Raw genomic sequence first — 16,756 nt, 5'->3', positions numbered from 1 at the left:
TGCAACGAAGTGCCCTAGAAACAAAGGAGTTATCAGGCATGTCCGAACCAGAGAGACGGCGGCGAGGAATGATGGTTTCCAAGTCAAACTTCCTCTACGTCCATTTATATTTTTGGATTAGTTGTTTTTGCAGTGTCAGGTTTAAATTTGTGTGAATGCACAATGGTATGCACGATTGTGTCCTGAGGATTCCTCGTATTATACCCCTCCCACCTCTGAAATGTGAACATTTTTGTAATAATGCATACTTTTGGGCTACGTAACGGCTAGAGAAGACATCCCATAGTTTAGTTCCCTACAAAGATTGTATCCCTCCTTCGTGCGAATCTAAGTCTTAGCTGGTGTATTGATGCTGTTTACGCTGTCGGTCCTGTTTTGGTTAAGGCTTTGATAGACCGATGGTAGAATAGTTCGCTTTAGAATTTTCAAATCTAGGCCTATTTTAAAATACCATTATTGTTCCCCAATACATAGTATTCTGTGGTGGACCAAAAGTGTCTTTGGCTTCAGCCTAAAAGCCTGCATCCTCTGCTGTTTGTAAACTAGTTAAAACCTTAGTAGTTGAAAAATGTTGTACGTTTACAAAAAGAATTTATCCTGGTATTAATTAAAAAAAAAAAACTTCCCGAAAAAGAAGTTTTTTAAAGGAAAGTAAAGGCCTTGTTACACTTAAGACCAGCAGAAATAATTTTTTATAATAATTCAAACTCAAAATGATAAGAAATTACTATTAAAGAATAAGTGAAACCCAAAACGAACTGAAATTAAATAAACAATCATAGCAAAAAAAAAATCTTAAAACGAGTAAAACTTAAATTTAATATGCAAACCAAGCTTAAAACGAATAAAAATCATTACAAACAAGAGTTTGGTTACTGCCCCCTTCCCTAAGAGGTAAATTTGAAATATTCGGACTAAATCTGCCCGACTGAATATCTCTCCCTCTCTTTCTTTCATTCTCTCTCTCTCTCTCTCTCTCTCTCTCTCTCTCTCTCTCTCTCTCTCTCTCTCTCTCTCTCTCTCTCTCTCTCTCTCTCTCTCTCTCTCTCTCTCTCTCTCTTGTCTCTTTCTCTCTTTTGCGCTCTCTCTGTCTATATATGTGTATTTTTTTTTCATTTTCATTTGTTTAAAAATAAACATTACAATTTCTATCGTATTTTCTATTTTTCTTTTTTCTTTTCTTTATATTTGAGAATTCTATTTTAGACCACACCCAATTATCGGTATGGCTGCTTGATGGCGACCCTTCACATTCCCACCTTTTATCCTATGCTTTAAACGAACGAACAATTAACGACACGATGGTAATGCTGACTCTAGCAATGACCACGCCCTGGGCAATTCTCGACCAGCTTCGCTCTTGGGCAACAATTCTACAGGATCAAATTGATAAGCTATCTATATCTGCAGAAACTATGAGGGATTTACAAAATAAATGTAAGTCGAGAAGCTTAGTAGCTTTTTCGGAGCGAATTTACCAACTCCATACTCAACCACTAGCTCTGTGCTCGAGGCTTAACATAGTTATGAGTGTGTACGATTCAGTGAGTTGAGAAATGAAGTTATGGAAAGTGTGAGTTTGATGAGAGATGGCTGGTGAATGTACTGAGGGATGAATGTTTTGCAAGTATTACAAATTTAGTACGATTTCTGAGGTTGGCAATGGATCACAGAGGTAGATTTTTGTGATTTGTGTACCTTTTTGTTTGTGTTGTGTAATGTTTATGTTATTTTTATGTAAGGTTAATTATTTAAAAGTGAATTTTCCTTTTGCTCAAACTCTATTGTTGCACTCAAGCATATCAAAATTATGTATCTGAAAAGCCGGATTACTTATCCTCGGCGGTTCATGGGATGTAAATGACATAAGAGAATAGGAGGATTGCTACTTAGCATGATCTGGATTTGTTGTCGGATCAGTTACACCCGATAACCCCAGAAAACACAGGGTAAGTTAGGTTAAGTAATCTCATGTAAACAAACAATTCTGGTATTTCAAAAAAAAAACATCTAAAATTGTAATGCAGAGATCAAAAAGAGACAGTGATAGTGAAAAGCGGCACACCTTTGAGGGATGTGTAACCAAACTTTGTTTACACTGGAGTGCACGTGATCGTGTTGTTATTTACCTAGTTGTTATTTACAACACGTGTTGTTATTTGTCCTTAAGTGTTTCAGCGGGCATGAGGCCAGATAAGTATTTGTTGTTATCTCTTACAGATTACATCTCTTTCTTTCTTATTTTACTCAAGTCTTTGTCAATTTGAAGACTCTATTGTATGGGGCGTTATTCTATTTTATTGTTATATTTAATGTTTAACCATTTGGTAGCACATTGAATTGATGCTCTGCTTGGCAATACATGGCCCATGAATCGATCTTGGCTGTGGCAAGGTTGGGCGACAAGGTTGCTGCTTCTCCCTGTAAAAACAGACCCAGCAACTGTAAAATCTTTTTGACGCCCTTTGCCCCATCAGTGGCTTAGGAGGATCTTTATCCATTTTTGTATTTGATGTTTACAATAAATAGTGACCTTCCCTCAGTTGTCGAATAATCCAAAAGTCGCTATGATATAAGACATCAGTTTTACTGGAGTCCGGAAAAATAAAAATAAGTTTCGGATTTTTGACTCTTGGGTTGCTAAAATTCTCGCAACCGTCATGCTTGGGTACATACTAGCCATACCTTTAGCAATCATCCTGAATACTAAGCTAGTTTTCCTCCAAAGAGGTTGACGGCTGTTCATAAAATATAGATATTTCGTCAAATCATAATAAAATTACCTCAAAATTCGTCGCAGTATCTACTACCTCTGTATTGACTTCAAATGTGGTGTTTGACTTCATCTGCAGTTAAGGTCTAAGGTACATTCTTCTATACTTTAACATCCGGCCCAATTTGGTCTCCTTGGTCAGATATATTTGCACGAAATTTAGAAGCCATATTATAACTGAAGAAGGTCTTATTGGAAGCTTCGAAATATCATCGGACATCGCGAACAAATTGCTGGTTTCCTTTTAAATCTTCAATCCTATTATGGCAATACTGATCCCCCCACCTGCCTCTTTGTAATGACCATCAATGCCTCGAAAACGAGAGCATTGTATTCTTCATATTAGCCTGATTCCCGGGAAAATCTCCGTCTCCATATTGGAAGTGATAATATGGATTGGCAGAGGAATTAATCTACCTTACCCGTAACAGTATCCACTCCAAAGACATTATGAGATGGCTGGCAATTGTGAACTCCAGTTGCCTAGCCAGTTTAAAAGTTTAAGACAGTTTACTTCAGTTTTAAAGCGCTAATGCCAATTTAGAGGAAGAGCACCGAGCCTTGTGATATTAGTCTCATTGAGTCATAGTGACTGTTACTGTGAGTACAGTCACACTGCTTTGTGACATTGGTCATGGCTAATCTAATTGTCATGTGCTAGTGAATCCTAGACTCTTAAAACCGATCAGTGGAGCCTCACTGTATTGGAAACAAACTCACTATGACCCATTTTTGGTATGAAATACCACGATATAATCTCCGAGACGTAGTTTTGGCGATTGTATTTATTGTACTGGAGCTGGGGGATGACCTTTCGAATAACCCATGTCTCAAGGTCAAAGAGACTATCCTTGACATAATAGAACTGACACAATTTAAATGGCTAGAACACACCCTCCGCATGGAAGGCACACATCTTCCATAGATCGTATTCAGGGGTACGGTTTTCACCCTAGAAGTCGCTCACAAAGAGATAGACAGACAGTTATTTGCGTGGCAGAATATAGGATTTCGTAAAGAGATTTCATCAACAGTCTGATGAAAGACAGAGGCCCCAAAACGATCTTTGAGAACGCATGGGGAGTTCAGTATTAATTGCTGTTTGTTTCTATGAGGATTTTTTTCTTCTTTTTTTTTACAAGGCATCCAAGATACAGAAAAAAAATTAATATCTAAAGCTCTGTTCTTCAACTATTTCTGCCAGTGAAGGAAAGGTATATAACACATTTTGGACTTCACAGAAATTTCTTGATCGCTTGATAACCGAATGAAATAAACGGGAATAAATTGAACCGGTCGCTGAAACTTTCTAAGCTTGAGAAAAAAGGATGGTTGTGAATAAAAGCTGACTTGCTTTTAGACTTCCAATTCATGTGTCGATTGTCCAGCGAAAAGTGTTACAAGGTAACTTATAAGAAACTGAGCCTCGGTTAAAGTAAGATTGGGGTCATGCTTCTTTGGGCAGGGATTTTAATGTGGCTTTAAAGGGCACGCGTATCCCTCCATCAGGAGCAACTAGAAATAACTAAAAAAACTGAATGGTAAATCCCCCAAAAATGATACTTTTGTTGAATTGAGATAAAATTAGTTTATTTAATCTTTAAATTTTTGTAATCAGCTATAAACAAAATTTTAGAGCATTCTAACCTTTAAAGTAATAAGCATTGGCATTGCGAGAGTGCAAGCCTTAGAACCTACTACTTGATAAGGTATTAATCAATAAAAAAATTGCTCAAGTTTAAGTTCAGAGTAGTAATAAATTAGATCTAATTAACCTAGTTTTACTTGGGGAGAGCTTATACCTTACTCTCTTTATCTTTATTCCCTTTCACTTCTCTCTCTTACCTCGCTTTCGTTTGTATTTAAATCCTACTTGACTTTCTTTTCAGCGTATTATAAGGAATCATCACTTTTTGTATACTTTCTTTAGTATTTAAAGTACTTAAAGTATATAATAGGCAGACGAGCAGAGAACTCTCTTTCAAAAACGTGTTACCACTCCAGAATTGTTTTTACCTTTTTAAAGACATAAAAATTTTTACAAAAGAACCAAAAATGTCTTGCGTTCTTTTTACCGGCTCAGAATTTGACATATTGTGATTGTGCAGAATTTGCATTTATTGTTATTTTGATCCATTACTCCACAGTGTGCTATATTTTTTCGTATTTATTTTGGGTCATAATTAAGCAAAATATAGCCTCAAAAATAGCTCTAAATTTGCCTTAATTCTGACACACCATGAATATGCATCAAAGAGAAACCGTAGGAATAAGGTGATTGGCTAATCAAATTACGTTACGAAAATAAACCAATGGAATTAAAGCAGAATTTTTAACCCAGAAGTACAGAATACTAAACTCTCTTTCTCTGTGATTTGTAGAGGAACCTTATATTATCTTAGGTCAAATCCTCACATGTCCCTATTTCTCCTATTTTCTATTTACTCCTGTTAGGTATATAAAAGAGACTTCCAGAGATTTTCCAGGATTAATCCAGATTTTCCAGCAAATCCCGGAAAATCTCTTGAATTCCAATTGAAATAATAAATTATTGAATAAATTGAATGGGTGTGGCTAGTTGATCCAAGGAAGTTACACTCATCTAGCCACATCATCTTCTTTTGCATATTCAAGGTATAATGTCCAGAAAGGGTTTTTCGCCTTATAATAGTTATTTTATATTACGATAAATAAAAGTTCAAATAGGGATAAAATCCTTTTAATAGACATCGATGATGATAACAGTGATAGAAATTCACAAAAATACCAGATATTTCGGTCACATATACAGTGACCGTCATCAGTAGTGAAACATCAGTAAATCATCGTCATCAGTAGTAAAACTGACTACTGATGACGATGTTTTACTGATGTTTTACTACTGATGACGGTCACTGTATATGTGACCAAAATATCTTGTATTTTTGTGAATTTCTATCACTGTTATCATCATCACTGTCTATTAAAAGGATTTTATCCCTATTTGAACTTTTATTTATCATCATGGAAAGGCAGTGTGGTCTCCGAAATTATTTATTTTATATTAATAATAATTAATAACTTACAATAATATTAATAATAATTATTTAATTATTTCAGGCAGTAGACGCTGGCAGAACTATATAGAGCCAGGAGACGAAATAGACAATGCACTTGTAATGAGACGAAGTCAGCGTCTGAATCCGAATTCCGGAATGACGGATTCAACAGAAGATCTGGAACAACCTCCACTGCCTGATGGTGTTCTTACTAGGAATTTAGGAGTTGATTTAGTTGTAGTTGTAACAAAGGTAAGCACAAAGAGTTGCTCAAAAGTCAAGAGTCTATCAAGAAAAGGGGGTATACCCGGAAACACGGATATAAGAGGGGGCGCTTTAACTTTGTTTTAACAGGAGTTAATTACTAGAATCCGTGTCAGCACAGTTTTACCCAACAAAACTAGAACAATTCAAAACATCTTAATAAAAAAATAACTCATAAGACAGGAGTCTTTTAAGAAAAGGGGAGTATATCGGGAAACTGATTTAAGGGGAGGCGCTTTAACATTTTTTTAAGAGGGGGGGGGGGGGCAATTATGGGTTTTGCCACCCCACCCTTACCATATATCTTGCCAGCTGTCAGACTTCTCCCTTACCTTACTATGTCGTCCAGCTTAACAATAATATTATGAAATATCTCAAGCCGGTGTCTAATCATAGCTGGACATTCTTCTATCCCATGTCTTCTTGTTTCCACAGTGGCCATCTTGAATTTTTGGCATAATGGGAATTCATCCCTCCCTATTCGGGAAAGTTTTTTCCCAAATTTCCAATTCCTGTTATGGCTTCTGTAACCATTCTCGTCTCGGACCTTTTCAGTTGTTGACAATGTTTAGTCAGGCTGGGGTTGAACTTCGGGAATAATTACTTTATTTTCTCACAGCTCACCTTCCTATCCTTATTTTTTCCGCTCTCTCATTTCTCCAACCCTTCACTGCCGCCTTCCAGCAACTCTGAGAAATCGGGATGAAAGATTCTGAGCCGTAATATCTCAGTGATGTCCCAGTCTTAGCTCCTTCACCTGCCATCTCATTACCCTATATTTCAGAGTGCCCTGGGACCCACATTAGGGTAATTTGGTTTCCTTTGGATGCCAATCTTTTCAGGGTTTCGTAGCATTCCAATTCTCTATTTTGCCGGCTCTTTATATTCTGAAGAGCCTCTGTGCCTGCTTGGTTGTCAGTTAAGATACACATATCTTTTCCTTTACCTCCCATTTCCAGCAGTCTTCCAGTTGCCCGTTCTATTGCGAACATTTCAGCGTGAAAACTGTAGCAAATTTTCCTGATAACTGACGTCCTCCTTGAGTGATAACTGATGTCCTCCATGTCCACATCAGGAGTGTTCTGATATATTACTATTCCTGTCCTCGATTTTCCATCAAACTGCGAACCATCAGTATAACATATTATCGCGTTACTTTGCTTGAGCAGCTCTATCTCCTGCTCCACTTCCTTTCTGTCCTTGATAACTATCTGGAATTGCCTCTCCGGTTTTATTGTTGGGAATGTATTATCTTTAGGCACCTGCAGCTCCTTGCACTGAAGCAATGAGCTACAGATGCCAACATGGTCTTTACTTTTCACGATTCGCATCTGCTGTCTTTGGACCCATTGACCGTTTATCTATAGTCGAACATCATTTTTTACTGCTTCTTCCTCTAGAAAATTTTCTATGAGTAGAAGTCCCAAGATAAGCTCGATGGATGCTCTAGCGGTTCCATGATATACTGATGTAATCAATAAGCATGCGAGCCTTTGCAATCTTATTAAGGGGGTTGTGTGGCTCGCAATTCGAGTTGAATTGACTCAAACCACTTCCGTATGACAGAATCGGTCTAATTACAGTCTCATGATCTTATTGGGAGTCAAGCCCTAGTTCTTTCTCACCATTCGTTGACATTGAATCAGGGAAGCTGTGGCGTTCCGTGTCTTTTCAAGACAATGAGCTTTCCAGGTCAGTTGGTGATCGATTATGACCCCTAGGTATTTCAACTGCTTTTTCAGGGATAATGGGTGATCATATATTTTTAGTGCAAAGGGAGTTTGTCATTTCCTTTTTTTTGTTAATACTTCTACTTCACTCTTGTCAGATGATAAATGCGGCTTAAGAGTTTTTGATCATATTTGGATTTTGTCCAGCCTAGGCTGTCGCATTTCAAACAGTGTCCTTAACATTCTCCTCTCAGTATGGATAGCAACTCGTCTGTATATGACTGGTTGTATCCAACTTGCTGTTTTAATAAACTCAGCAGGCGGTTCATGACCAGGTACCACATATATGGGGAGATTACCCCCTCCCCCCTGAGTGCATCCTTTCTTAACAGTATTCGATTTTTTTATTACCTTTAGCTGAACGATAATCTGTCGATTCATGAGCATATGTGAATTCCATTTCGGAATATATCTATCTAGTCAATATATATATATATATATATATATATATATATATATATATATATATATATATATATATATATATATATATATATATATATATATATATATATATATATATATATATATATATATATATATATATATATATATATATATATATATATATATATATATATATATATATATATATATTCCATTTGTTTTCGAATATCGTGTTCTTGGTCTCCAGATTACCTATCAGAAATCAATGAATAAATCGTTCCATCACTTTCAGTTGAAAGGAGGTTAGCGTAATCCTTCTATAAGACCAGTGGTTTGAGTAGTCATCTTTCCGTAGTTTAGGTATGAAAACACCTCTGGTTTTGAGCCAGGTACGGGGGATATAGCCCAAAGCAAGGTTTCTCTTTTCAATACCAATACAATTGGTTTTTATTTCCTTCCATCCTTTCTGGAGCATTATAGGGTATATCCTATTGGCTCCTGAAGCTTTTTAAGGTTGAAAATCATCCATAGCTTTTATAGATATCTAATATATAGATATAGATAATATATAAGCTATAGATATAGATAACTAGACAGATAATAATAAAAAACCTTTGATACAAAACAATACTAAACAATTTAACTAAACATTTAATAAGTAATCTAAAAAGTCAATGAATAAAATAGTATAAACATAATAATAATATAACAAATTATAAACAAATAATATAACAAATGAATGTATACAAATAAATTCGGTGTACACTTGGTAAAAGTGCTTCTTTTTTATTATTATCAGCCTTATTTACAGTAAATGGAAAAAAAGAAATTAAATAATTGCTATGACAGATATTTTTGTGTGCGCCTTTACAAATAACAATACGGGGGGGGGGTGATCCCCCCTTTGGAATATACCAGGATGATTTCGACGAAAAAATCAGATGAAAGAGCGTTATGACTATCATTTAACCATAGTTCATGACAGCTAAAAGAGCTCTTAAATATAAATACCAAATGTATTTGATATTTTATTTATTGAAACAATGTAAACTCTTCATAAAAATCTCTTTTAAATTGAGAGAAAACAGATAGTAAAGACATTCATTAAAATAAAGCTCACAAATAGTAAAATTATTGAACTGGCGTCTGATAAAATGAACTAGATACATTTTGTGGTGGAATGCCGCCAGATTTTCTCCAATTGGGAAAAAATCTGGGGATAATGTACCCCCAAGTCTCTTTAAGCGACAAAATTGCATATTTTTTAGGGAAAGTTTAAGAGAGGCATGAAGTAATTTAATCCCCTGTTTTAGCAAAACCTCATGTTGACTTCTTTAGTTACTTCGCCCAAGCTAGAAAATATCCTTTTGTAAGATTTATTGTGTATATTTTTAAAACCTAAAAACGAACAAATATTTACTTAAAAACAAACTTTTCTGATGGAAGTAAAGAGTAAAGTGGAAACTTAAAACGAACAAAATTATTTCTCAAACATAATTCGTAATGTTTCTCTTCACATGTAGAACTCTATAAAACTAGCACTTTACTAAAAACCGAGCTTGCTTGAGTTTTTTTTTAGATCTGCAGACTGTTTAAGAACTTTTCTGTTCCTAATCCTGTTTTTTGCGTCGATCTTGTGTTTTCAGTAGAGCGCTAGTCTTATAGACTATAGCCATATAGGATGTAGCAAAATATCGCGTGCAAGTTTAATTGAACCAGTTTTACAGATAGCATAAACGGAATAACGGCATAAACGGCCGTTTATGGCATAAACGGCCAAGTTGTGATTTTTGGTTTCTTTTAAGTTTCAGCTTTGCTCTTTACTTCCATCAGAACAGCTTTCCGTCAGTGCCGAAACAGTGTCCTTAAGACAGTGTAGAAGACCTTCATATGCAATTTTGTTAGTAGCGGATTTCAAATAAAAAAAAGAAGAAAAATTAAAAAAAAGAAACGTGGGTGAAACGTTAGCCAAAAATAAGCTAAAACATATGGCAGTAAACAGCATAAAAACGCGTAGATTTCCTTTGAAGGAAAGTTCTCTTTGTTCCAAGTTGTGTGTTGGGAATCAGCAGATTTGTTAATGTTTGATTTTGACGGTCTAAAAGCGTTGCCAGATTTGACTAAATACTTTTGCTGATTTATTTTCACCGTTAAACGTAAAAACACTGACGAAAATACAATAGTGCCCTAAAAAGTTCAGTCTTTCGATCAACCAAAAGAAGAATCTTAAGAGATCTTGTAAGTGATCTTGTAACTTCATAGCCAAATAGTAACCTTCAAAACAATCTATATTGTTGTTCACGTTGAATTCAATAGTTGTTTTAATTTCAGACTGATTATATGTCAACACTGGAGAAGGAAATGGAGTATAAGGAGGAGCACTTTGATTTCGTGCAGGCTGCTGTAAGGCGGTTCTGCATTCAGTATGGTGCTGGACTGTGCTATACCTCTGTTAAAGAGGACAAAAACTGTGACGTTCTTTATAAATACATTGTACATCGTATGTATGGACTGCCATTCAAAACTCCAGCTTTAGTTGTAGAAAAAGATGCTGTATTCATGTAAGGTTTTTTTTTAAATTTTTTTCTTTAATCAGATACAGTTCCTCTGCAACTTAACATAGTCCAACATGGTGCTGAAGTACCAAGAACATCAAATGAAACATCAAGAACATCCCCCAAAAACATCAAAATGAAAACATCTTAGGTATATTTATACCTGAAAACCGGTATTTTCAACGATTTTTCTTTTGGCTTTTAAAAATTTATAAAAAAAACAATTTGGTTGCACAATTTTCACCATTGTTGCCACACCGAATCTTGAAAAAAAAAGCGTAAACTAATTTGGTAAATTTGACGATGCTTTTTGTTCGTAAAAATTCAAACATAGACAGTCTGTTCTGTTGACTCCGAGTTTGTTAGTAACTCGCTAAATAAAACTAGGCTAATACTCCAAAGATTTATTCTTATGTTTTGATAAGTCCTTATATACTAAAAAATAGGTAATAAATGTGATTACAATAAAAAAAAAGTGAATCAGAAGAAATAAAGATTCTGTGCATATGTGCAAAGGAATAAGTATAAAAAAATGATTTTTTTTTGTCCTTCTGATAATATGTTGTTTTAAGTAAGTCAATTAAATAACAATTTGAAGCTTTAAACTTGAATAATTCCAGCAATAACCATATTAACACATAGCCTAGAATTTTAGCTATTCAATGTTATACACATTTTTATCCAGTTCCTATTTGGTAACAAGATAAAAGGGTTACATTCTTACTTAACTTTTGCTCTTCAATCTCTGAATTTATTTTGTTTTTACCAAGTGGCCTACTGCCAATAAGTGCCGACGTTTGTCTTTCGTCACATCAATCAGGAAAGTTACACTTTCTAGAGCTGCGTGATGACACATTTTTTTCGCTCTTTTTCTGCTGATTTATCAACACGTTCCTTATTTTCAAACTTGGTGCCCGCTAGATACTAAAACTGCATGACTGCGCATGGAGTTGTTTTTCATTAAGAATCGAGTTCCCGGGTTTTCCTCTTCTTTTTTTTTTAAGACGTATATGGTTGTGTAAGTTTCCACTCAACCGATTTAAAGAATCAGGTTTCATTTTTTCTGTCCGTGGTTATTTTTTTCTGTTCAATTTAAAATAGCAGAGCTGTTTCGAAATTTTATGTTAAAACAGAAAATAAACAAGAGGAAAAGCTAATATTTACTTTAAATTCATCATTCTGGATTAAAAATAAAGCCAACTCTCACCTTCCTTAAAGTACCAAAGATAGTGAAAATGAAATATGATTGTTTGAATCTGTTAAGTGGAGATTGATGCAACCATCTATATCTTAAAAAAAGACAAAAAATCGGAAATTCAATTGTAAATGAGAAGATCTCTATATTTTATTATGCAGTTTTTGGTAGTAGCGGGCAAGGGTGTATCCAGGATTTTGTTCGGGGGATTTGGTATTTATATTCGGGGGCTTAAAAAAAATTAAAAGAACACATAAAAAAAATTGTTCTTGTGCATTTTTTTCTACGGTTTTACGAGTCGAACAAAAATATGGAGGGGGAGTTAAAACTGGTTACCACCGCCCCCTGGATACGACCTTGGTAGTGGGTATGAAATAAAAAAGAAAGAAACGTGGTTCCTTTTATTCATAGTGTTGACTGAACCCAAGATTTTGGTTGATAGTGTAATGTTAAGGGTTTTTATCTGTATACCGATCGCGCCAACTGCACTGTTGAGGTTTAAAGCGGTGAACTTGCACCTTATAAGTTTTCCGAACGCGCTACTTGCTACGCCATAGATTGTGCCAATTGTGCCATCGAGGACTGCGCCACAGCAATGGGGAGTAAGGTAAATGGGTGATCGCGCCTCTCTCAATCTTAGAGAGAAAATAAAATATGTAATTACAAAAGTGTAACCTCTTTTCCTCGAGTTATCTCCAAATCAGATTCCTTAGGGAGCGCTGCCTATGGAGTACTTGAGCTTAATCAGGAGTGCTTAAAAATTTTCTGTATTACTTCTCTTATTTTATTATATATCCCTTTCTAAAGTTCCTCTACCGGACAAAGATTATCTATGGTTATAGCCTAGCTACTATACTAAAAAATTTTTTTTCTACATCTAACACTGATGACTTTTACATGTCCAACAAGGTTGGGGCAATTCTACTTTTACTATAAGATTTTTTTGAAAATTCACCTTTTACAAGTTTTTTTGATTTTGCTAACTATAGGATAATTAGGCTTCCTATCTACGCTAAATTAATGGGGAAATACATCGATTTTACATTAACTCTGTCTAAGTAACTAGCAATACATATGAACGACTTAAAGCATATAATAATATGTTCACTACATTCACTGGTAATCATTAAAACATTTTCAGTTGGATTGTTCGTTATATAATTCTTATAGTAAGTTATCGGATTTGTTAATTTATCAAAACTATTAAAATGTGACATGTGTAAATTCACATCTATTTCACCACCTTACGAGTCTCTTAGCGTACTAACTCTTTCTGTTGTAAATTATGGTCCTTCACTCTTTTTGTCTTGGCAAAAATTTAAAACACTTACAATATAGTTTCTTCACAGAATAGTTCGAACATGGTTGGGTTCATCTTGGACGAAACGCTTTCTCTAATTGTCAAACGGGAAATGATACTTACATGTACAGGTGTGTGGAAATTCGCTATCAGAGTTCATTCTCACCTGCTGTTTTTGGACAGTTCATAAGGTACTTTTTCCTTTTAGGGGTTGAACACTGGGACCGCGTTGATAATAGATGGGTTGATCTTCTTCTTAGCATTTCATTCTTGGGATATTTTTAAGCACATAGAGAATGTATTTCTCGTATAAAATTGTTCATTCGTGCACTTAGAGATTATAGTTCTCTTATAAAATTGTTTGTGCATGGCTTGTATCTATTAGCTTTTGTGGTGATTCCTTGGTTAATCACAGGGGAATTGATGCTTGGATTTGGAATGGGTCGACATCAAACTTTAGTGACTCCTTCAAAATATCGTCTCTAACTTGTGGGAGGAGTATATTGTCACTAGGAGGTTAATCACTGGGGTTAATTTTTGTTTCTGTGATTCCGCGGTTGGTTTCCAGGTTTATTTTTCAGATTTTATCTCGCAAGATTTACGTGATAACAGCGATATGAACTATTCGCATTTGATAGAGGTGATAGAATGGATCCTGAGAAATGGTCGAAAGAGATTCAACGCACGTAAATAATTTGGGTTCATCTGGTATCATAACTACACAGTTATATGCTGCATTTGTCCATAAGGATTACCAAGGGTGATATTTATGTACTTATATCTTGTACTGGTCGATGGGGTTCTCAGGATTGATGTGTTTATATAGTTCGGTAATGCACTGGAAACTGAGATTCATTAAATAATGTTACTTGATATATAAGATGGTTTGTCATCGAGGAACAACGATCAAAAAGGTACCTGTGATCTTCGCAGACAAGGCATGGACGCCAATGGCCAGGAGTCTATTGTGAGTACTCTTTGGTGGTTGAGATATAATAAAAACGTATGCTACTAGCTTGCATCTGCACGGGACTACGAATTGAAATGATTAATTTCCAATATGTCATTCCGATTCCTGGAATAAAAATAACTAGGCAGAATCACACTTTCTTTAAAACGAGTCGTCATTATACATAATAAGCAATACGATTGGTTACATTTAATGGTTAACTTTACGCTACAAGGCAATATTAAGCAAATGCCAATATTAATGCACATGTATTGATTTTAACAAAATGACGTTGTTACTTTAAGTAAGATATCTTATTATTTCCCTTAATATAGATTATTGCAAGTACATAATCTTAATCTTATTAGACTTTTATTTAACCCAACCTCAGATTTAAAGTAACTATTTAAACGTAAGGTACAATACAACGTTTCGTTTGAAGTTTTAGTTTACAACATATTTCATGACTTCATTGTTCACGAACATCCATGTGTTTAAGAAACACATTTTGCAGCGTCGTAACCGCACGGTTTTACGTAAACGACACTTACAATGAGGGAACAAGACATAGCAAGGACGAGTGGAGACCTCTATACCCACTCGTTTTCTAATATCTTCCCTTTTTTTGTCTTAGACTTTTTCATGGGTTTTCGGGTTTAACTTCTGCATTTCAGCCATGTCCCCGTGTTCTTCCTTTGGGTTTTGCCTTCTTAGTTCTCAAAACTCTTCAATTATTAAAAGTCAGTAAGGTTCTCATTGTCAGGGAAATTACGAATACGAAACATACGGTCAGTAGTATGTTCCACCAAAAATTGGTTGAGAATAATCCGTATATATTATCCACGTGCGTTAGTCTCTGGTCTTCATTAGTAAATAGGGGGATCTGGGTATCTAATGCTTCTCTTATTTTTGTAAGCGGTAATGTCCCTTTATTCTTTTCTATTTTGGACCATATCAAGGTTTTCATTTCCTCATTTTCTATATTGGGAATAGTGTACAAGTTAATTGTCTTAAAATTTATTATTTTAGGACTTATTATATTTGTGCTCGTGTTAATTAGCGGCGTATGAACAGTTGATTCTTTATTTACAAGTCGACATCCTTGTTTTATGGTTATCGTACCCACATCTTGTAAGAGTAATTCTGTCCTGTAACTTGGATCTATTCTTTCTGTATTATTATAACAAGACAAAGTTCCAACAGTTTCTCTTGGACACAGAAAATTACCAAAGATCATTTCTATGGTGTATGAATATTTATCGTTTAGTACTACCTATCAAGGCTTCGCACGAATCAGGCATTTCTTCCTGTTTTGTGTCTTTTAAAAATATAGCTAACATACAAGATCCAGATTTGACATTATAAATAGGTAACGTAAGCTGGCATACTAGGTTTTTGAATGATACGCACTCTTTTAAGTCTTGTGGATTGGCTAGGGCATATTTTCGTCTATCTTGATCAACAAGTAAACACTCTGTTTTAGGTGTAATATTCATTAATGAATTTTTCTTCTTTATATTCGCAGGGAAGGTCGAAATTTTGTACAAGTCGTAAAGGGATTGCTGGTTTATCAATGGAATTGTTACTACTGCGAATAACTGTTCATTTATTTCCGTGATGTGGACTTTTAATTTGGTATTGTAAAGGAATGAATTTGATACTTCTGGCTCTACGGGTAGATGTAAACCAAACGTTAGTTGCGTTTTTATTTCGTCTAACATACCTCTTAGGTTATAAGGATCTACTAGGTCGTAAGACAAAGTTCCTCCCGTGAGGGCAAATAATGCGAACTCGAAATTACTAACATCTGTTGCTAGGTTTAGTAGTGACATTGTAATTGCATCGTGTGATACCATGGTAAGGCTTGCGTCTGTCACCACGCGATCCACTTCGTTCTTTAAATAATTCATTACGTTTACAGTTTTTGAGATTTTCTTAGATATCATTCCAACTTTATCTCTCTGCTTTACTGGCTTGTATCTTCTGAACGTGTAATGTTGCGTTGCATTATTCAACTTTTTTACATTTTCCCTCAGGCTGTTTAAGTCTTTCTCCGTTGTCAAACTAAAAAGGCGGGAAGCGAGTTCTCCGATGATAGGAATTAGGGCTGTAGACCTACGGTATTTATTTCTTCGAAAGAATAATTCAAAAATCTTCGTGGTACTTTGTTTTAATTTTTGTACTTCAGTAATAAATAGTTCAAATAAGGCTTGTAGTCTTTGTCTGTATAAAATTAAGAAGGCTTGACCAGTTGACACTTTTTGGGCGTTTTTCTCATTTAGATTAGGTAATGGTTCGATACTTTCTTTTTTCGGCTCGTCGGCCATGGCTAGTCTAGCACAAGTACGTTTACCGTCTATTGTCCCACATTTCTTATGTACGTAATTGTCTTCTTCCTCTTTTTTATAATTATTTTTCTTTTCTTCTGGCTTAAGCCCTTGTACTTTTATCGTTTGTATTTCGTTATGTCTTACCGGGATTCTTGCCCTTGCGTTTATAAGGAATTTGCCAATAGGATGGGTGTGCGTAAACGTGGTTGTTGTGATATCTTTTTTATTTCCTTCT

At 35.1% G+C, this 16,756-nt stretch overlaps 1 protein-coding gene across 1 annotated transcript in view; it reads left to right on the top strand.

The window, feature by feature from the left end:
- Nucleotides 1–16,756, top strand: part of Dlic (dynein light intermediate chain) — a 99,839-nt gene that overhangs the window by 45,895 nt on the left and 37,188 nt on the right. Inside the window, exons 4-6 of the mRNA XM_089097435.1 lie at nucleotides 1,207–1,437; nucleotides 5,873–6,063; nucleotides 10,524–10,753. Coding sequence (XP_088953561.1) covers nucleotides 1,207–1,437; nucleotides 5,873–6,063; nucleotides 10,524–10,753 — 652 coding nt within the window. The remainder of the gene's footprint in view (nucleotides 1–1,206; nucleotides 1,438–5,872; nucleotides 6,064–10,523; nucleotides 10,754–16,756) is intronic.

Source organism: Artemia sp. Qi Xiang Cuo, chromosome 11 (genome assembly GCF_049724085.1).
Source record: "Artemia sp. Qi Xiang Cuo chromosome 11, ASM4972408v1, whole genome shotgun sequence".
In the NCBI taxonomy this organism is placed as follows: Eukaryota; Metazoa; Arthropoda; class Branchiopoda; order Anostraca; family Artemiidae; genus Artemia; species Artemia sp. Qi Xiang Cuo.
Note: the sequence above shows the minus strand (reverse complement) of the source record. Positions and strands in the feature narration are given on the sequence as shown.